Source organism: Metarhizium robertsii (genome assembly GCF_000187425.2).
Source record: "Metarhizium robertsii ARSEF 23 chromosome Unknown MAA_Scf_4, whole genome shotgun sequence".
NCBI lineage: Eukaryota > Fungi > Ascomycota > Sordariomycetes > Hypocreales > Clavicipitaceae > Metarhizium > Metarhizium robertsii.
The window spans coordinates 3,435,584-3,456,097 of record NW_011942182.1 but is presented as its reverse complement, the minus strand read 5'-3'; the positions used below and the strand labels follow the sequence as shown (position 1 = coordinate 3,456,097).

Genomic DNA, 20,514 nt, shown 5'->3' with positions numbered 1-20,514 from the left:
ACCAAGGTGGAATATGATCCGTGTATCAGGGGTGCGAGAAGAAGAGAGTAGAGAGTATTTGCTCAGGTCCCTTCAGAAGAAAGCTTGTACGACGTCCATAAAGGTATCAATGGTACGCCTACTCAATGTAGCTATATAAAGTGGTGTTCTCTACGATATCTATCGGGTAGAGTTACATGCTGTGCGGGCACTGAACTCCCGATAGACTTGAAGGATGTATTCGTATAAAACTTCGTATGATAATAAGACCGGGTAATATTAAAAAGGGCGAATTACAGCTCAACCTACTAACACCCAGCGACTTTATCAGGAATGCTTACCGACTGTAGAGAAGAATATTTAATACATAACTCTAAAAATTACCTAGCAGTGGTCGTGTATAGTTGTTGTTATTAATATTATCTGCACTTCAATACGGAAAGAATATTGGCTACGTTTTTTAGCAACCGACTTTTAAAAATTATTAAAATCAGCGTTAATTTTAGATGTATACTCTTTCCCGTTTGTTTTTTCATTTATCCGTCCCGTTTAACACGTTCATGCGTGAGAAGCTGAGCCACTATATATCTCACATATAAATGCCGTGCAATTGTCTAACCGAAGAAAAGGGGTACAGACCCAAGGACAACATAGGCGAGTTGAGCTTTGAGCCGTACGCTCGCGACTAGATGTTTGCTGCATAGCATCTGAGGTGAAGTGAGGGTATTTCAAGGGATTTTACGGCGGCATACTAAATCAGGGGATTGGCCGCTTTATTTACTCAAGTCCAACTTTAGGCGAAGCATCTCCTCCGTATATATGGTAGTTTTGAGGGGGTGGCTTGTATTAGATTCTTTCTAGAAAACCGGTTGAGGCATCTTGGCTCAATATTCTGGTTCGGAAGGATTGTAACAAGCCGATTTACCGTTTTAATGACTTCATATTTGATGCTTCAACTTCATCGGGTTTAATATATGCCACTGACACTCAAGGAGTGATTATTCCCTCGTGTCTAAATCGGTAGATTCTATGAAACTAGTTTCAACAACTTGACCCCCCCTTCCAGACATATCCGACAACTGGTTCCGCAGCCCGCCAAGCTCCGTTTCTAGCTCTTGGGCCTTATTTTCCCGTGAAGCGTTGTCAAAATCGATGAGAGTCGCCTTCCCTTGGTGAATGAGAAAGTTGTGCTTGTTAGTATCCCCATGTTTAATGCCTAACTGGTGAAGTTTTGATAAAGCCCGATAACACAGAGTATAATCTTCCGGTGTGGCATGACGACAGTCAGCGACGCGGGCCATGACAAACCCAATAACCCTGCCTTGCTCGGTCAGGTGTCCAAGAAAATCCGGGCCAATCTGGCAGCCCTCTATCCATTGATAAGCTGCGGTCTCGGCTTCCAGCAGAGGCACCTCCCATGGGAATCGGGCGAACTTGGTGACAACGGGTGACTTGAAGCGGGGACACGTAGCCTCGTAGACGTTGGAGCGGAGTTTTCGTCCCATGCGAAACTCTAGGTGGTCGATTTGAGTGGGATGCCAGGTCTTGGTGATTCCGGGGAGGTTTGTGTTGGAGATGGCGGAAAAGTGAGGAGCCCCCGTCTCGGGATCGCGCGAGATTCGGCCTTGGTTCCAATCCCCGGGTGGAAGAGGTGGAAGCAGGGAGACGAGAGAAGGCTCGAAGCACATGTCATCTTGGCTAAATATGCCGGCATCAATGGTGATGTATTTGACCAGACTGTTGTTGACGAGAAGACGGAATTCGCTTTCGTCATCGGGATCAACGCTTGCTTGAAGCAGTTGGAGTTTGGGGGGGCTGCCAGCCATCGTTGGCAGTGTGCTCTCTTGATGTGTTTGACGGTAGTGAACTGATTGCAGAAGAGTCTGGTTTGGTCAGGAAGTGGTCAATGGTCAACTGATATCAGGCTGGTGGATTGATTGGTCAGTAGGAAGTGCATTGATCTCTTCTGGCACAGCACATCTGTAGACTCATCAATGTTGCCGCCTACTACCAAGTTGCCCCGCATTAGAGTCTGACAAGCATCAATCCGCTCAATGTTGGATCTATTCTTATGGCACGGGTGAAATGCAGCAGCGCTCAAGTCAGCCTGGCCGGGCCGTGTAAAGGGCAATCGGGGGGATATCGCATGTACGCGTGTGGTTAAGAAGTATGAAGAATTTCGCTAGTGCTTCCCAGCATCACTCCACCTCGTTCCGTTCATGTGTGTTTCTTCTGCTTCCTTTTAGATTTAGGATGCCTGATGATTTCCATCAATTATATCCCCACATTGTAGTATGTGCTGATCAAAAGATTCTGGCGTGAATTGCCGCCTCCAATGAAGGGGAAGGTCACTGGACCTCCCACAGCCAACACAATAAAAGCCCCATTCCACCTTATCCTGCGATGTTCTGTTCAGCCACGGCACGCGAACAATCGCCACGAATCGAAGCGGATTTGCCGATTTTAAATCGACGGGATCTGCCACCGGAGGCATCCGCGTGCGACGTGAAGATCCGGACTGTTGTGCTTGTAGCACCCTCATTCTATGGGCTTGGAGTTTCCTTGCCGCGACACCTGCCACGAATTCATCCATGGCGCCCGACGATCCATGCCGGGCGATGCCAGCATCAAAAGCAGACTCATAGTCAACCAAGGTAGTCTCAGTAGCCTTCATCTCGTTTGGCGAGTATATACCAGGTATGACCCTCATGCAAGGCAGTGTTTGAATGATGCCTCTCTCCAATCCAAATTTCCGGCACGCCTGGCCGGGCCGCAGTGGTAAGTATCTCTTGTCCTGTGAAAAACAGAGGAAGCAAACCCGTCTGCAGGTGAGAATATAGAGGTAACCGCCGAAATCGCCACATTGTTCGCAAGCTGATGTGCGTAACTTCTCGAAGAGACTTTTACAGGTAATCCACCTGCTCGTTCCAATTCTCAGGATACCACGTAGCGCATTCCTTGCGTTGGTGGTAATGGCCTTGTATTGTGGAAGATGGTCGGCCAACTCTTTAGCTCGTCTATTGGTGCATCGAAACGCCATGAAAGTGCTCAAGTCAAGTTGGATGAGAATCTCCTGAAGTAATTCTATTGGGAGACGGTCAAGGGCACCGAGGCTTGCAGTAGGCGGTGGGTCGAGGCAGTTATTATGAGGTTGAACTTGCAAGGGAGGCAGGTTATCATCTAGTGTGTGGTCGTTGAGGTTTAGTTTTGGGTACGTGAGATGAAGGTACTTGTCCATTTTCCTCGTCTTGCGCAATACATGGCGAGGTGAAGTCGCCCAACGAAACACGTGCAGCGTTCGCGTCTGGAGCCATTGGCGCAGCTCGCACGTGACTAGTCATCAGCTTGAATGACCTCACCCCGCGCCCTTGTAGGTGCGAAGAAGCAATTAAGTTAACTAAGAAAAGGCTAAAATTTCTCCTCTTTATGCGATAAGATGAGCTATTATCAAGTGAGGTATCAGCATATTCCCTGGGTTCTGTATGCATAGAAGCGGCCAGACATGGCAGCTACGTTACGCTGCTACGTTTTCATGCCAAAGAGAAAATGTTGAGAAGATCTGTAGCATTTATTTTTAATTAATTTCCTCCACTAGCTAGTGAAGTAGATTCTGGGACCCTTTTGCTTTTTTGTCTTCTATGGTGGAGATGTGGTTATTTTTCATGCCCATCTCTGACATAACATCTGACAGATATATCGCATTAGCTCCTGTGACTTTAGCTATTTACGTAATATTTGAAACCAATGAGACTCTGACCGCTTTACATACGCATCGATCTACACATATGCCACACCATGAGTTTTCAGCATAAAGGATCCCGAATACAAAGTCTCGTAGCAGAGCAAGGTGTCCAAGTCGTCAAGTGCCGCAACTCGTTGTCAAGTTGCTAAATTAACGGGTTTATATTGCCTTGTAACTAACATAATAAATACTAGCCCGACAACTCTTAAAGTTGGCTACTTATCCACTACGCCAGACGCGGCCGCATTACTACACACGTAGCTGTGTATTAGAGCCCACGTAGCCACACACACTTATACCTTTACAAACCCTCGGCACGGCCGCCCATGCCAGACGTCATGTCGCAACCACATAGCTGAGCTATGCGCATGAGGATCCGTATACATGTCGGCGCCACGGACCTGGCAGCGCTGACAGGATCATATGGGCCCAAATGGCCATGCATCCCACGAGACCACTCATGGCAGAGCCGCAGGCGACGATCGATGTTTTTCTGCCACGCCTCGGCATCCAGCCCCTCTTGAACAATCGACGCGACCAGCAGCCGCACCGGATTTGTCGAGGCGCCACCCTCGTGGACGGGCAAGGGCCTGTCCAAGTCACAGGGCAACGCATCGGCGCCGCAAAAGGGGGCAGGGCAGCAGGCCACCGACTGCGACGGACTCGGAGACACCAAGCCCCGTATGTGCTTGTTTTGCCGAGGGCTCGACAGCGCATACAGCAAGCTAAATATGATGCTCATGTTGCGGGGGCGTCCCGAACAGACAACGAGGTGCTTGATCTGGCGTATAAACAGGGCGGCGCGCCCGAGGTGGACGATTGGGTGGCCGGACCATACGTCCCCGGCCTCGGAAGGGTCCAGCAGCGCCGGAAACTGCGCGATGACCTGGACAAAGGCCCCGAGATCGCGGTTGTCCCGCGACAGGCAGTCCGTCACCAGCATCCCGCTCCGGAACGCCATGACGTCGCGGAAAGCAACCACGTCCCAGGCTCCCTCGTGGCGAGCCCGGGGCACCATGCTCCGGAGCGCAAAGTTGACCACGCCGCGGCCGTTGTGCCTCTGCAGCTCGTCCCGCGCGTCGTGCGGCCCGACGCCGACGTACATGTGCTCCTCGGGGTTCACGTAGGCTTCCTGCTCGTCCGACTGCCGCGACGGCAGCCATGCGCACCACACCTTGACAACCAGGGGGGTGGAGGACGGGTCGTACTCGAAGAACCAGCAGCTTGCGTATAGGACCATGGCGATGGTCACCTCGCCCGAGACGCGCAGGCTAGCGGCGCTGCGCAGGAGCGGTGTCTTCAGACGCAAGTCCGGGCCGTGGCTCTGGATGAGCGCCGCCAACAACGAAGTATACAGCTCTACGACCGTTGGATCCAGCTGGTTCTGGCTGCCGGACTCGTAGCCCATGTCGCCCATGGCTCCGTGCAGAAGAAGCTGCACCGTGTTGCTCCCGTCTAGCCGTATAAACGATTTCAACTGCCTCTGCAGCCCGCCAAAACAACGGTCCGTGGCCATCGTCACGCCATCGACGGCGGCACAGGCGTCTTGTGCGCGGCTGTAGAGGTGTATGATGAGGTCCAGCGCGGTGGCAAAGCTCAAGACAGTCTCGGGCATGCTGCCATCTTTTCTGGAAAGTCGAATTGCAGTCGTGATGCGCTCCCATGTCTCTCCGCATGACGTCTTCATCGTACGGCAATGAGGGCATCTATGCGTGCGTGTGCGCGGAGCGGCTTCGATGCAGTGGCCGTGCGTCATGTAAAAGGTATGTAATAGATTGCCGCAGATGCTGCTCTTAATATTGGACTTCATCTTGATGGTATCGGTAGAGCGCTTCCGTTGACTATTTGGATGGGATTGTATATGCTCGTTACTGACTTATGGACCGTTTCGCAACACACCTGACAAGTGTTTATTATATAGTGAGAATTACAGAGATACACACGCTACGCCAACTGTTCGTACGTGCGTCTTGAAGCCCAATCCGTCTTGTTCGAGCCCCCGACTTTGCTTCCCCGAACCCAAGACCAGTATAGACTCTAGAGTCTAGACGGGGCTGACTCTGAAAAGCATTGCCAATATATGCGACGCTGCATCCTATTACATTAGGTATTGTCTCCATCATGTCTCCTACATCAGCTCATATGCCTAGTCCCAATGCCGGTTTGCTGCAATACCCATGAGATTAGCGACAAGTATTGCGTCTCGACTCTCAGAGATCTCGGGAGTCCCCGAGACCCTCCATGCGGGAGCCGATGGAATTCGGCCTCGGCCCTGTTTACAGAGAGTCGGGAACGTGAAGGGTAGTATCGTAAGCGGGCCGTGTGATCAATATTAAGCAAAGCGGAAAGAAGAAAGAATGTGCCTTTTGACTTTGCTTCTTTCATGAGTCTGGTCTTTCGGAGTGCTGCGCCACCGCAATTACAAGCTTCATGTAGTTTAAATCAGCTTATAATTGGTTTAAAGGGCCTTGAATTACTATTATTAACTTGAATTTTTCAACTGGTCCTTTTTACACCCTGCTGAAGCACCCAAAGCCGCGTGTGATGACCCTCGTCCTAGCCCTACTCTTCAGCCCTGGAAAAAGCAAATATCATGACCATCGGACCTTGAATTATCGCACGTTTGACTCAACAGGAATATCTACAGGATGAGTACGTAAAGACCCCCTCCGTTTCAGGGTCATTGGATATTTGGATGGAATTTTGTGTGCTCATCACCACATAGTACCTGACTCATGGAGCAACGGTCTTGGAAGACGTCGTAGAGTAATGGACATGCAACTACCTCTAGAAAAATGCGGCCAGTCGCGTTCTTGACTCATCTCTTGCCAAGAGAAAAGGATAGTTGGTGGTGCTCCATCTCGACCGTACCAAGGGCTGGGTGACTGAACAACAGGGGACTGTAACATTTGATCTATAGCTGTTTCTGAGATCATCAAAGGCCCCGTTTATACAGAGAGTCGATAACGTGAGGGGTTCTCACACTGTCTGGGCCTGGACAAAGGCATTGGACGTTAAATGTTATACGGAAATGGCTTGTTACACTACGGCCACGAGACCTAGGGCAAAGTCCCTCACTAACTTCTTGTATTTATAGACACCTTTAGTCCCTCAAGACCTATCACGGGTTGACCACACCAGACAAAAGGGAATTCCACAAGTGCCTGCTATAGTTATCCTTATATACCTCTTGGTTGTAGATGTCCTGTATTTTCCCGTTGACAAGACCTTAAGGAAAACCAAGGACCTTTGATACCAAAGACTTTTACTAGCTGAATTAAGCTATTGCTTTAAGCCCTCATAACGAGCCCTTGTCACATTAAAGGTTACACAACAAAGAAGGATATCACGAGAACCGGAGTCGTACCTTGAGCGAGGGCTGCCTCAGGCGCTAGTCCACCGATTTCTTGTACTTATAGAGACCTCTGGCCCCTCAAGACCTCTTGGAAAATCAAGGACCTTTGATACCTCAAAATCGATTATTTGATTGATACTCGAACCTACGTTCCAAGCCCAGCTACACTGCCCTTGTCACAGTGGTAGTAACAATGGGTCGTGTGACCATCTCTTTGTGTAACCCGTATGAAGGCCTTTGTTGTGACGGGGCTTCGTTGGGCAGCGAAATGCTGCAACGTGGCGTCGAGGGGCTTGAACGGGTGGCCAAGGATAAATCCGTTCCTCCAATAAGTATAAAACAAATGCCCACAAACCCTCCGCTGCTATTCGCGCAACCTGTTTCCCCAAATTTTCATGCTCGTTGTTGCTGTGACAAGGGCTTAGGCTTGGAGCAATAACTCAATTCATCTAATAACAGTCTTTGCTATCAAACGTCCTTGGTTTTCCTTAAGGCCTCGTTGACTAAAGGGGGCTTTAACTACAAGAAGCCGGTGAGGGACTTTGCCCTAGGTGTCGTGACCGTATCCCTTGTGTAACCATGTGGCGGTTACATGGATGTCACGTCGCCATAAAGGCGCGGGCCGTACGGAGTATGCTCCGTACTCCGCACCTTAAACCAGACACGGCGATGGTTACACAAGGTTTCGAGACATAGTGGAGGCCTTGGGCACCTATGCCGGCCCTTTCACCTGGGTTCGATATATAAGGGTCATCTGCTCCTCGTGGCCTTTAGGAAAACCGAGGACCCTTGATGTCAAAGCGAGGTATTAGCTGAGTATCGAATACTGCTCCAAGCCCCTAAACATAAGCCCTTGTCACACTCATGGTCTAAACACTCACGTCTCAAGTGATGGATTTCTTCGTCCCTAGATTCTCAGCTATAGCCTTGCTACCTGCCCTGGTTCTCGTCTACTGGATCCCTCTCACGATATACAGGATATGGTTCCACCCCCTTTCACGATTCCCCGGCCCGAAACTAGCTGCATCCACCTCCTTGTATTCACATTATTTTAATTTCGTCCAAGGCGGCAACTTTATAAGGCATCTGGAATATCTACACGATGAGTACGGTAAGTACTAAGGGCATTTAAAGCCCAAGCGTCTGTTGTAATTATGCCAATCAAAGGTCTACACAGGACCGATAGTAAGGACAGAGCCCAACGAGCTTCACATCCGAGATATCAAGGCCTATAGCACCGTCTTCAAAGTCGGAAGTCGCTTTGAAAAAGACGCCAGGTTTTACGGTTTCCCCTTTGACGGTTCCCACTTCACCATGGCCACGTTGAAGCAGGCAAGACCTCGTCGAGACCTGCTCCAACCCCGACTATCCAAGGGCGCCATTGACAATGCTCAGCACGTCATGGAAAAGTCTGTGTGGAGGTTCATTGACCTCCTAGACCGGCACAGAAGCCACGACGAGATTATCGACTTGTCTCTGGCCTATCGCTGCGTCACGTCCGACGTGTTGCTTGGATATGCATTCCACAGCCCCTTCGAGGCTCTCGACTATCCACGTTTCAACTATCCTCCAGCCGTGCACATGGATGCAGCACTGATGACATCGTTCTTCGCCAAAAACTTTCCTCTCCTCTTCACACTCGCATGGAACCTCGCCTCTTGCCTGCCGCGCTCCTTGTTGAAGTATTTAGGAATCAGCTTTATTTTTGATATTCAAGACGTGAGACATTTTCGCTTTGCCTTTGCACTTGTACGACTTGTGCTCATGTTCCCGTGTGCTTAGCATTGCGAAAAATTGATATTGGACCTCAAACAGAGGAAGCTAGACGACCAGCTGCTCTATCCAACAATGCTCGACATGTTGATGGATCCCGACCAAGAGAAATTCGGACCTCCCCTTCCGATGAGCGATCTAGTATCGGAAGCCGCTGTGCTGTTGTCCGCCGGGAATACAGCCCCTTCGTTGACCCTGACACTCGGAACATTTTATGCTTTGCATAACCGCCACGTACTGGAGACGCTGCAAGACGAACTTTCCCATGCTATTCCTGACAAGCGCAAACTTCCTCCCCTGGATACGCTGCGACGATTGCCATACCTTGTACGTGTATACCTGCCGGCAAGTTGTATTCCATGGTACTTAGATTATAATTCCAGACCGGCATCATCAAAGAATCCTTGCGGTTTTCTCTCGGTGCACCAGGCAAATTGCCGCGCATCACACCCGACGAAGGGGCGTTTCTCTGCGGACGCCAGATCCCACCAAAGGTCAGACTTGCGCGAATTCTTCTTCCACGTTAGCTTACGAAACTAATTCATTTTATTTTATTTTTCATCTTCTACTAGACGTCTATATCTCTTAGCCACTGGGTGTACCACTTTGACCCGACAATCTTTCCGGACCCCAAAACTTTTAGACCAGAGCGCTGGGTGAATGACCGGAATGGAGAATTGGACCGATATATGTTGTCCTTCTCCAGAGGGTCGCGCTCTTGCATTGGCATCAAGTATGGCGAATACAGCTTTCCTTGTAAAGAAACACCTTGCTAACTAGTAGGGAGTCTTGCGTATGCCGAACTTTACTTGCTGTTTGCTGCTTTTTTCACCAACTTTCGGCCCGTCCTGCGTGGAACCAGAGAGGAAGACATGGAGGTTCGCGACTACTTTGCGCCCGTGTGCAACGGTCGTCTCAAAGTATCGTTGGGCGTGTAGCTGTTGCGAGATGAACCGTCGCGCGACACCGTGTTGGCCGTCACGACTCACCAGTCTCTCTCCGGTCGATGAGAGAGCAAGACATGGCGCCAGATGTCAGCAGGCGGCCCTGTCTTGCGTGCCGAGTCTCGGAAAACGCCAATGCCGCGAGATTTGAAAAACTTGCAGCCCTCCTGCATGAGATGGTCTGTCGTGGAGAGGTGATGGAGACTTGTCCAGGTATCACTCGTGCCTGATATGCCCAAGCTGCGGGACATTGTTCACCAACGGTAGAGCACTGCTAGCCGGAGATGGGGAGGACAATGTGTCGCTTGCGTGTTGTGACAAGGGCTCAAGGCTTGGAGCAACATGACTCAATTCATCAAATAACAGTCTCTGGTATCAAAGGTCCTTGGTTTTCCTCAAAGCCTTGAGGAACCAAAGAGGTCTATTTATATAAGAAGTCGGTGAGGGTCTTCTGCCCTAATTCTGTGACTGTAGCCCTTGTGTAACCATATGACGCCTGTTCCTTTGTCCATATTAGCGGGCGTTTAAGTGGAAATGCAAATGGCTGTCTGGTGTTGTGGTTGAGGCAGGCAAAGACTGCCCTAGGGTACCAGTAGGAAAACGCAAGACAAATATGATATTCACGCCAACCGCACCCAATAAGAAATACCTCTTCCATATTAGTAATGTGAGCAGAAAGTGAGCGAGTCTTTTCCAGCGCAGCAAACCAAACTCGGAATCAAAGATCTAGCAGGAACTACCACCAGACGAAGGCGGGGGCGAGGTAGAAAATGTATCAGAGGCTTTTTACAGCAGCAAGGCAAGCTACGCATCTCGGAGCTTTGGATTCAACATTCGATCCATCAACCCGTTAGACAAGGGCAGAAAAGCGGGAGACGTTTGTAATCTGATTCCTCTTGTGTCAAGGGCCTAGTATTTAGGGGCTTAGAACAACATTCGTATTCAACTAATACTTTGCTTTAATATTAAAGGTCCTTAGTTTTCTTTGAAGCCCTGAGGGCGGAAGGCCTTCATTTATATTAAGAGGCGGTGAGGGGCCTTACCCTAGGTCTCGTGATCAGAGCCCTTGTGTAACTATCGTCGGGTTCAAGGTTCGGCCCGTGCCTTCATGGCAACGTGTCATCCGTGTAACACCTCTACATACTCAACCGGCTTGTTTCATATTGAGCTTCTCTAATACATGTTCCTATTGAGTGTTCAACTGCTGAAAATATCACCAGAGCTAAACTTTGCCCCCGGGCACGAATCACATAAACACCAGCTGCATCGCAGATTCCAACCCTTTACAGCTCTCCTCTTGCCTGTTGGCCAGCACTCTCAGCAATCAACCGAGCTATATCCTGCAAAAACGAACAGATTGACCTCGTATTATGCTCATTGACGACATGATGAAATGCTTCTTCTGGTGAGCCTCCCACCTGCACCCTCACAACGCCCGAGTGTGCATCACCGCCGCTATCCATGGGCGACCACTTCAACGGCGCGGATTCGAGAAGCGTATTCGGGTCTCCCGACACGTCAAATGACGCATAGAATCCCTGATATGTCAAAGTCACGGCATTCATCAGCCACCCAGCGTAGGTTTCTGCCATTTTCCCCGTCATGCCTTCCAAATCCAGCGCGAGCAGGAAGGCTTTTGCCTCTTCAAAGTCGTTGGTAAATAGTGGGATCAAGTCCACTCCATGGGATGCAAATTGGTCCAACGGGAATGCATATTACATGGCGCACGTCTTGTCGGGGTACGCGTCGGCCAAGTACCGTGTGTTGCATGTGATGACGAGGTGCTCTATAACGGCGCCAGCGCAAGATTAAAAGTCGCCATGAAATACGGCTTGACAGTCGTATTCCTTTTTTATAAGAGATCTCTGCGGTTCCAGTGCGTCTCCGGGAAGGAACTCGGCTAAATACTTGTCAAAGGAGGCCTGATCTACAATACCTTTAGGAACGGTTGGTGATATGGGAAACAATGGCCGAGTCGATTTGTTTCCAGTAAGAGCCTATTGCATTACAGATCAGCAGGCTTATGTCCTCATCATGCTCGCTGCGTGATTGCCTTGGGCAAGTGCCGACGGGGGCATTGTCTTGACCCATTTCCCATCGACGGCTGGACCGGCTGGGAATAACCCTCCTTGCATGATTTGCTCAAAGAGCTTCTGGTTAGCTTCTGCCATTGCCTCAGGAGATACATCCCGAAGACTTTCGATGCTACAATCTGAGCCGCAGTGTACAAAGTTAGAGAATGTTTTGTATCTCGTGTCCAGCTTGCCGCCGTCCGTGTTATTCCACGCACACTCGAAGCCGGGACTGAAAGCGGTAAAGGACTAGAATAGGGGATCACGAGCGCCGTCGTCTCTAATGAGATGATGCAAAATGGAGCTGCCGCCTGCATACAGACCCCATGCACTGACTTTATCTCTATCACCCTTCACCTTGTCTATATGGTCGCGCACCCACTCGAATAGCAGAGCCTGGTCGTACAATCTAGCATTCGGCGTAGCCTCTTTTTCCATGCAAGGGCATGCGAGCTAGCCGTACAAACCGAGACGGTAGTTGCATGCAACAAAAATGGTGGTGTAGTTGGACGCACTTAGCATTGGCCGGCCAGTATATATTACGCCGCCTTGCTCCTTGCCGCCAAAGACAAAGCCGCCTCCGTAGACCTAGAAGACGACGGGCAATGGCTCGGCATCGGGTAGGAAAGCCTTTACTGGAACATAGGGGTCAATCAAAAGACAATCCTCTGTTTCTACATGCGCCGTTTCATCCGGGGTTCTTTTAATTTCTTAGTCTTGATCTGATGGCAAGTGATGCTCCGGTTGTCTCTCTGCAAGGCATCATCCTTCCAGTCTGGGGGTGACGGGGAGGGAAAACGAGGAGGTTCGGCACCGAATCGCACGCTTTTAAGGAGGTAAATCTTTCATGGGTCAGAAAACCACGCTGAGACTCTTGTCCTGTTTCATTACTGGCAACATTTTCTCACCCACATTTGGATCTGGTTTGTACTTCTGGGCTTCCCATGTACCCCATGGTAGTCTTAACTTTGGGAGGTCTAGGGCCCTTACTGCTTTGGTAAGGGGCCAGAGCACCATATAGCAATACCGTTAGCAACATCAGGATAAGGTGGGTTCAATAAAAGTCTGGTTGAATGATGTTTTGCAAGACAAGAAGAAGAGGCCATGGTCCTCGATGGCTTTATACTGACACTGTAGGCCCCCAGTAAGCGCTCTAACAAACACATTTTTACGTGACTTGTGAATAAGTTTGCAATCAGACCCATGACGACGGCGACAGCATTGTGAGAAAGCATCTACTGTCATCATGATGTCCCGGCATTTGTGCTACGGGAACAAACATCGATTCTTTTTGGCACAAGAATATGACATGTTAACCCGCCATTGCTTTGCATACATCAGCGGGACTTCTTTCTTTTCCTCGTCGTCTTTTTCGATGTATCGTATTCATGACCCGCGTACTCCGTATATAGCCGGTCAATGAGAACCACACCTTTGACAGCTTGTTATAGTGTGACCTATACCTAGCAGCCAGTTAGAGAAAGACATTGCCAAAAATACTGCTGTCACGTACAGATAAACCAGATATGGCTGATGACTGTATATAATTGGATAGAGCTTTCTGACAGACAACGACATATCTGCAATTATGATGGCATAGGAGTGCCTGCCTTTAGACGTCAAGGCATGTGTTCCCGGCTCAGGATTATGCTGGGTTGTATACGGAGTACTCCATACTCCGTAGTAGCAAGACATATTCAGCCCTCGCATCCCAGTCATCACATCGTGTTATGTAGCTGTTCGAGTCACCTGGCCCGAGGCAAGACACGTCAACTAAAGCCTTGCGAATCAAAGCAAAAGTAACGACACCACAACGGATGGCTCGACCGTGTGGGACCGCACAGAACAATACGAGACAGTCCCCTACTCGGCACAGAATACCGCCCATCAAGAAACAGTAGATATTCCAAGACAGGTGCCAGTATGTGATGGCGACCCTGAGAGAGCTGAGCCGTCGACAACATGATTAGGCTAGACCGTCAGAATGCCTCCGTTGAACTCTCTTCATCAACACCAACAACCATTTTCCTTCTTCCTTTTTGATGCCAGTTCAAGTTGGACTCGGAGTGTCTTGGAAGCAGTCTAGCTATTTACATGAACACAAAAAGTCGTAGTGGGACACGACTTGGGGACAATCCACACGCCGCCGTCTACCCCCGAAGCATCATGGGCACGATGATGTCGTCGTACTGCCACAGCGCCGACTGGAAATTGACCGACCACGCGCCGCCAGTCCACCAAGTCGACCGTCTCCCCTGCAACGCGTACAGTTTCTGGAAGAAGCCTCGCCGGACATCCCCGACTGACACTCTTGCATGCATCGGTCCGTGAGTAGAAAAGGCCACCCAGTGGACTTTTTCGGCAGCAGAACCCCGGAGCACATGAGCATTGACAAGAGTCGCAAAGTCCTTGTCCACCAACGCCTTCGCACCTTTGTCGTCAAGCTTGTCGTCGCCAATGACAGTCACGCGGAAGTAGTGCCCCGAACCCATGTAGTCGATGCGGGCAGTGAACGGCGGCTCAGGGTACGAAAGGTAGTTGTTTGGCGCTGCATCAAAGGGAAGGTTGAAGTAGCTTGCGTGTGCAGCGAGGGCGGTATTGTCAATGATGCCCGTGTACTCGCGCGTGTAAGTGAACCTGGAGAGAATGTGCTTCTCATCGAGGTCCAGACTAAACGGCCCCGTGTTATCCCCTGTCGGTTCAATAGCAATCAAGAGAGCCTTGGCAGCAACGTAGGTGAGCCTCCCGGACTTCAAGTGCCTGACTGTGATAATGACGCCGAGGTTGGTGCGGATAGTGTTGACCACTTTGCTGGCGTACAAGACATCGCTGCCGAGGACGGCGGCCACGGCGTCGTATAGATCCTGATTCCGCCCTGAAGCTGGCACAAAGGAGTCTTGCAGCCCAAGAGCCGACCGGGCCATGGACGCACCGAATGCCTGCAGCGCGAACAGTGTAATTGCCTTGGTCATGTTGCCGACCCCAAGACCCGTGGTCTGGTATATGAATGGCATGGCACGCTCAAGCCCATGCCTCGACACAAAGTCGCCAAAGGGGACGAGAAGATCTCCAGGAATATGGCTTGGCTCCGGAAAGTCGAAATAGCCCGGCTGCAAGAGATGCTCCCACGGCTCGACGACGCGCAGAAAGTCGGCCAAGGCGTCGAGCTGGGCGGCGGACGGGGGCGGCGCAAAGTCCAGCACCTTGCCGCTCTTGAAATCAATGTACGTCGTGTTGACGGGGGTCTTGGAACTGCGGCCGCGTGGGACGCCCAGCCGATCAAAGAAACCCGTCGCGTTGCCCGCCTGGATAAATGCCTTGACGCCAAAGTCGTACGGCGTGCCCGTCTTGGTGTCGACGTACGAGTCAACGTGACCGCCCTGCTGGGAATGAGCCTCCAACACTCCCACGTACATAGGACCAGTGAAGACGTACGAGGATTTCGTCCTTCTCAACCAGGGTAATGGACTTTCCAAAGTCTTCACGAAGGCGGACCGCGGCATAGGAGCCTGAAGCACCACCGCCAATAATCACAACGTCTTTGAAGAGGACGTTCGGAAGCGCATGTATTGCTGCCACCAGGCTGAGAGAACAGGCTAATAATCTCACCATTGTGGATGGGAAGTCTATGTCGACTGGAGGCATCAGAGTGGCAGCGGGTGTATCTTGATCAGGGAACTTTATTGAGCGGAGGCCGCCAAAGAAGCTCCCCGCAGCTACTATTGACATGTAGTTATGCCGTAGTTCCTATTCCATCGACTGCTGCATCTGCAAAGTGTCACATCACAGCAGACTCGACCAACCACGTTCGGGAGCCCGTCGACAGGGGCTGGAACAATGCATGGCTATTAGACGACGTGGCTGGCAAGAGGAAGAAGCGTGCAAACAGTGAAACCACGCGAGGCTTTGGTCTGCATTATTACTAATTCGTGTAGATCAAGAGTCGTGATGTGATACTTAAATACAAGACGCAATAGAGGCATAGTTGGATGAGGGAGGGCTGCAAAGTAACTTATATGCCACAGCCTCCGTTTAATGCATGTAATGAATGCTTTTTTGTTTCGCCTAGGTTACTAAACAGAAATTACGCAGTTGCTATATGCAGATCTTGCTCAGACTCCCTTTCTGTTCTTCTCCCTTGGACTCAGCCAGCCTACTGTCACATTACCGAAGTCGAAAATATGCATGGTCCTTACAATATCTGGTCGTTTCTCTTAATATCATCGTATTCGGTCTGTTTCCACAGAGATGTAGCCTTATTGAAAACCCAATCTCGGCAGCATCTGTGACTAATTTCTGTTTAATGGCAACTACTTTGGGTTACCAACGTCGATCACCGCTACACTCAGGTTTCGCTGCACAATAATCTGTCACTCGGTAGATATTGTGCTTTCAAGTTTCTCGCTTGGGCCTGTATTATTCAGGTTTATTTCCAAGTACTAAACCAGGAAATATCTACTCTTAGACACGCTGGGAATCCGGATAAAAAGTTGGGCTTCACCAGGTGAGCCGCTCGTCCTATTAGAGTTCGTCCAGCCTATCTAAATATTGCCGTGCTTTAACGTAACGGATCCTCGGGGTGCTGGCAGAGGGCCAATTAGAGTTGGTGGCAGGAAAGGCAAAAAAATAATCAGTCCGTACCCGGATTTGAACCAGGGATCTACAGATTTGCAATCTGCCATCCTAACCACTAGACCATACGGACTACTTGATTATGTCATGAGGGGCTCTATTATGCATTATGACTTGGCACGTCAATTTCTCTACGACGGTTACGTATCTCAGTTCTCTTTTACCGGCCACTTGCAAGTTTTTCTGTAGGAGACTCACTGGACTGCACATTTCCAGGAGGAGTCTGGTCAATCAAGTCCAGCGAAAGAGGGCGGGGATGCACGCCAAGTCCCTTCCACTACTCCGTACACCGGACGGTTTGCGTGGCCACCTTGCAGGACCGTCAGATGAAGTAAACTCATGAATTGAGTATCCCCTCCCGTCTGCGAAACAAAAAAATCATTTTGCCGCGGTAGAAGCCAACTATTTTGCCAGGGTTACTGCGAGCCGTGCTATGAGTGTTTTTTCTTCTTCGAACCAAAGGTTTACTGGAGCTCGTTCACAGACTTGCGTCTCCAACGCGAAATGACGTTGACGTCACAAAGCTCACACAGAACCTTCATGGTCCCAACCGCTGAAGGCGTCCTGAAAGACGCGCAGTCAGGTTGACATGAAATACTGCATCGTCGAGCAGACCGGCACGGCGAATTTTTATTTTGCGCATTCATAAACTGCTCAGCACATGCCGTCGCGTCGTCATTTGAGGGGAGCAGAGGGGACACCTGAGGCCAGCGAAGCTGTTTCTCAAGTAATGAGTCATGATGTGGTTCAAGAGGCAAACGCGCTGAAACAATGTCGAGATGAACAGGCGAGCTTGTAGCAGCGTTGATAAAAATGATAAGAACTGCAGAAGTTGTAGTATCTCGTGATGATTTCTGTAAACAAGTACGCGCAATAAGATGCACACTCGAGGTTTTGCTAAGGGAGCACTTGTCATTTTGGACAAGTCACGGTGCAAGCGCTCTTGTGAGGTCGTTCAATCGTCAAAGAGCAAACAAACTCATCCACAAGTTGATACTAGAAAGCGGCCGCGATGGTTGAATAAAAGACGAAAACCTATCATGAAAAAAAGCTTCTGACTCGGGTTTAGTGTCTGGAATTACGTGGCGGATTGAATCTGTAAAGCTGCTAGCGAGCTGGTCGAGCGAAAAGCTCCCGATGACGTCAAGTCGTGACTCACGAACCCCCCATCTAAATGATTCTTTAGTTAAAAATTTATCAAAATAATATTTCACTTGGCCGCTGGCCCTTGTTGTGCAAGTAAACATCCTGTAACTCGTGTTCCTGCACTTGTCGCGCAATTGCTACTGTCCTTATAAGTTGTATTAAATGGGCGTCGATCACAGCGTACCAGCTACCTTCGTCCGTGTGGTCTAGTGGTTATGATGGCAGATTGCAAATCTGTAGATCCCTGGTTCAAATCCGGGCACGGACTAATGGATAGTGGTGGGGATGTCCTCACTCGCGCTTCTTTTTGCGCTTTGCTCCTCTCAACTCTTCAGAGCACATATCTTTTTTTTTTTTTTTTTTTTCAGGCAAGATAGTATTATCTAATTAATGTATACAATCCAATATACTTTGCAATTGCTCTCCTTCAAACCACAATCCCACGTTCAAGCCCCGACCGATTGCCGTAGTCTAGTCTAGGCTATTAGTTGATTGTAAAACAGACTGGGCAGTACAAACGGGGCCGCGCGGTCGATGGATAAGGACAAGCTGACGCTTGCAGATTGATCGGCGCGGCGTTGTGGGGGATGATGAGCATCTTGTGCTTAAATCGACGTCATGCGCGAATGACTTGGGCTCTAGCAACCCCCAACCAACTGCCGACAAACCGTGGTCCACCCACCGGAATTACGTATAAGGGGTTGGTAACTAACTTGGTTGCTTAGCCCCGAAAGGTCTTGTCACGGGTGAGCTTTACGACGCCCTCCTGCTCCTTTAATGAGCACGCAGGTTTCAGGGCCAAGGGCCAAGGCTGAACCAGAGTCATGACGACTGATGTTGCCGCTTACTCGTAAATACCTCTCTCTATTCTACAATCTTGGGCACATGTATGAGAGTCCATCTCCGTTGGTTGCTTGTAAGTCTCTCATCCCAGTGTGCCGGGAAAACTTGCCGCGACTTCACATGATGGCAGCATAAAACTTGGCAAAGACTAATTTCAAGAGGCATGCGTTGGCGGGAATTTATTCTGCTGCGATTACAAATGTAAACTTGGGTTCTACAAGCAACAAGGACTTGGCTAGTTGCGTTGGCATCGGATCGGGTTTGCGAACTAGGTAAGCCTTGCTACACCCGAGATCCCACTCGGGCTTATAATAGCAGATTCACAACTCTCGGCGCAATCAAACCTCTGCTACTATTACAAAGTAGAACTATATATTTATTCTACAGCGTCGGACATTTCATTTCATTCTGCACCATCTCCATCTCCATCTCGACAGCTAGCAACAGCAGTCTCTCAGCAAGCCACAACTCGAACGGGCTAAATATAACCGCATTTCCTCCCAGTTCGTCGAATAACATAGAGGAAACAAAAATGTTATTTGCCCTCGTACCACTTTTCGCCGCGGGCGTCGCCCAAGCCGGCCCTTTCCAAACCTCCCCCAAACTCAGCAAAGAACTAGTCATCAACTCGTACCAATTATACCCCGAGAATATCGACTACGATACCAGAACCCATCTTGCGTACATCAGGTACATTTCACTTCTAAAATTTCCAAAACCCTGAAAAAAACGCAAAATCCATATAAAAAGAGTACCGCACAGTTGGCTAATACAAATATCCAACCAGCGTCCTGTACAACTCCACAGTCGCCGTATACGACCCCTTCACCAACAAAGTCACAAAGACAATCGCCTTCGACAAGCTCTCGTACGACCCGGTCCTCCACGCCAGCGGCGTCCAGGTCGACCCCCTCGGCCGCCTGTCCGTCATTGTCAACGCCGGCGCCGCCTTTGACACCCGCGGCGCAAACATCTCGGGCGACAACTTCCTCGTCAAGTACGACCTCGCGCGCGGGCAGGAGCTCTGGCGGGCAAACCTGACCGCCGTCACCGACGGCGTCTACAGCGGCTACCAGGACATTGAGCACGACGCCTGCGGAAACGCCTTTGCCGTGGGCACATGGCCCAGCAGCATCGTCCGCGTGAGCAAGGACGGCAAGGACGCGGCGGCGTGGTACCTCACCAACGACAAGGACCACACCAAGAAGGGGCTCACGGGGCTGGCGTCCAAGGGGGATATTCTGCTCGCCACGGAGCACACGGGCAGTAGACTTTTGCGCTTCGATATGAAGGCGGACAAGGGCGTTCCTGCCGTCGTGGACGTCGGAGAGAACGGCATCGGCGAGAGGCCCGATGGCATCTACTTGCCGTCAAAGTTCGAGGGCAAGGTGCTCCTCGTGTCGTCGCAGTTGGAGGGGACGGTGGTGCTTCGCTCCGAGGACGGCAAATGGACGTCTGCGGAGCGGCTGGGTGTTGTGCCGAACAAGTTTGAGGGCCAGGGGGGTTCCACGACGGCCTCGGTGCAGATTGAAGGTCGCATCTTTGTTTCGACTGAGTGGTTTGGCGATGCGGCTAACAAGGTTCCTGGCACGCTTTCCGGGAACAGGACCGAGTTCCCACTTTACGACATTACTTCTGATGTCGAAAAGCTTCTTCGCTGATGCGTCTGCTTGTTGCGTGTTGGGGCAATATGTTATTTCGGTATTAGAATATATATCTATCTAGTTCTGTGGCAAGGGGTCAGAGAGGGCGTGGAGTGAACAGCTCAATGCATCTCATGACAGTCTTTGGCATTAAAAGTCCTGCGTTTTCCTCGAGGGCTGAATAAGTAAAGAGTTTTTTTATACAAGAAACAGCGAGAGTCTAGTACCCAGGTCTCGTCATTGGAGTCCTCGCGTAACCGTGGCACGTTCTATTTACTGTAGTCGCTTTTATAACGTACTGTTAGCCCCTTATCTAATTACTTATAGCATGATAACGAGAGCATGTGAATAATTTGGTACTATCAAAGAAATATAGTACGGGGTT

General features: G+C 50.1%; 6 protein-coding genes across 6 annotated transcripts; 2 read left to right on the top strand and 4 right to left on the bottom strand.

The window, feature by feature from the left end:
• Positions 1 to 977: 977 nt before the first annotated feature.
• On the bottom strand, positions 978 to 1,805 carry MAA_03164 (alpha-galactosidase A precursor; the record flags this gene model as incomplete). The annotated part of the gene is made up of 1 exon (XM_007821162.1): positions 978 to 1,805. One exon carries the CDS (start codon positions 1,803 to 1,805, stop codon positions 978 to 980), a length of 828 nt encoding a protein of 275 aa, XP_007819353.1.
• Positions 1,806 to 2,372: 567 nt separating this feature from the next.
• Positions 2,373 to 3,217, bottom strand: MAA_11139 (uncharacterized protein; the record flags this gene model as incomplete). The annotated part of the gene is made up of 2 exons (XM_011413105.1): positions 2,373 to 2,497; positions 2,554 to 3,217. 2 exons carry the CDS (start codon positions 3,215 to 3,217, stop codon positions 2,373 to 2,375), a joined length of 789 nt encoding a protein of 262 aa, XP_011411407.1.
• Positions 3,218 to 4,022: 805 nt separating this feature from the next.
• MAA_03163 (uncharacterized protein) lies at positions 4,023 to 5,531 on the bottom strand (the record flags this gene model as incomplete). The annotated part of the gene is made up of 1 exon (XM_007821161.1): positions 4,023 to 5,531. The coding sequence occupies one exon, from the start codon at positions 5,529 to 5,531 to the stop codon at positions 4,023 to 4,025; it is 1,509 nt and encodes a 502-aa protein (XP_007819352.1).
• A 2,436-nt stretch (positions 5,532 to 7,967) lies between these two features.
• On the top strand, positions 7,968 to 9,787 carry MAA_03162 (Cytochrome P450 CYP5292B1; the record flags this gene model as incomplete). The annotated part of the gene is made up of 6 exons (XM_007821160.1): positions 7,968 to 8,187; positions 8,254 to 8,825; positions 8,892 to 9,176; positions 9,233 to 9,343; positions 9,422 to 9,582; positions 9,637 to 9,787. 6 exons carry the CDS (start codon positions 7,968 to 7,970, stop codon positions 9,785 to 9,787), a joined length of 1,500 nt encoding a protein of 499 aa, XP_007819351.1.
• A 4,228-nt stretch (positions 9,788 to 14,015) lies between these two features.
• MAA_03161 (amine oxidase) lies at positions 14,016 to 15,477 on the bottom strand (the record flags this gene model as incomplete). Its single annotated transcript, XM_007821159.1, has 2 exons — positions 14,016 to 15,245; positions 15,301 to 15,477. 2 exons carry the CDS (start codon positions 15,475 to 15,477, stop codon positions 14,016 to 14,018), a joined length of 1,407 nt encoding a protein of 468 aa, XP_007819350.1.
• Positions 15,478 to 19,018: 3,541 nt separating this feature from the next.
• MAA_03160 (tri14-like protein) lies at positions 19,019 to 20,147 on the top strand (the record flags this gene model as incomplete). Its single annotated transcript, XM_007821158.1, has 2 exons — positions 19,019 to 19,176; positions 19,274 to 20,147. 2 exons carry the CDS (start codon positions 19,019 to 19,021, stop codon positions 20,145 to 20,147), a joined length of 1,032 nt encoding a protein of 343 aa, XP_007819349.1.
• Positions 20,148 to 20,514: the final 367 nt, after the last annotated feature.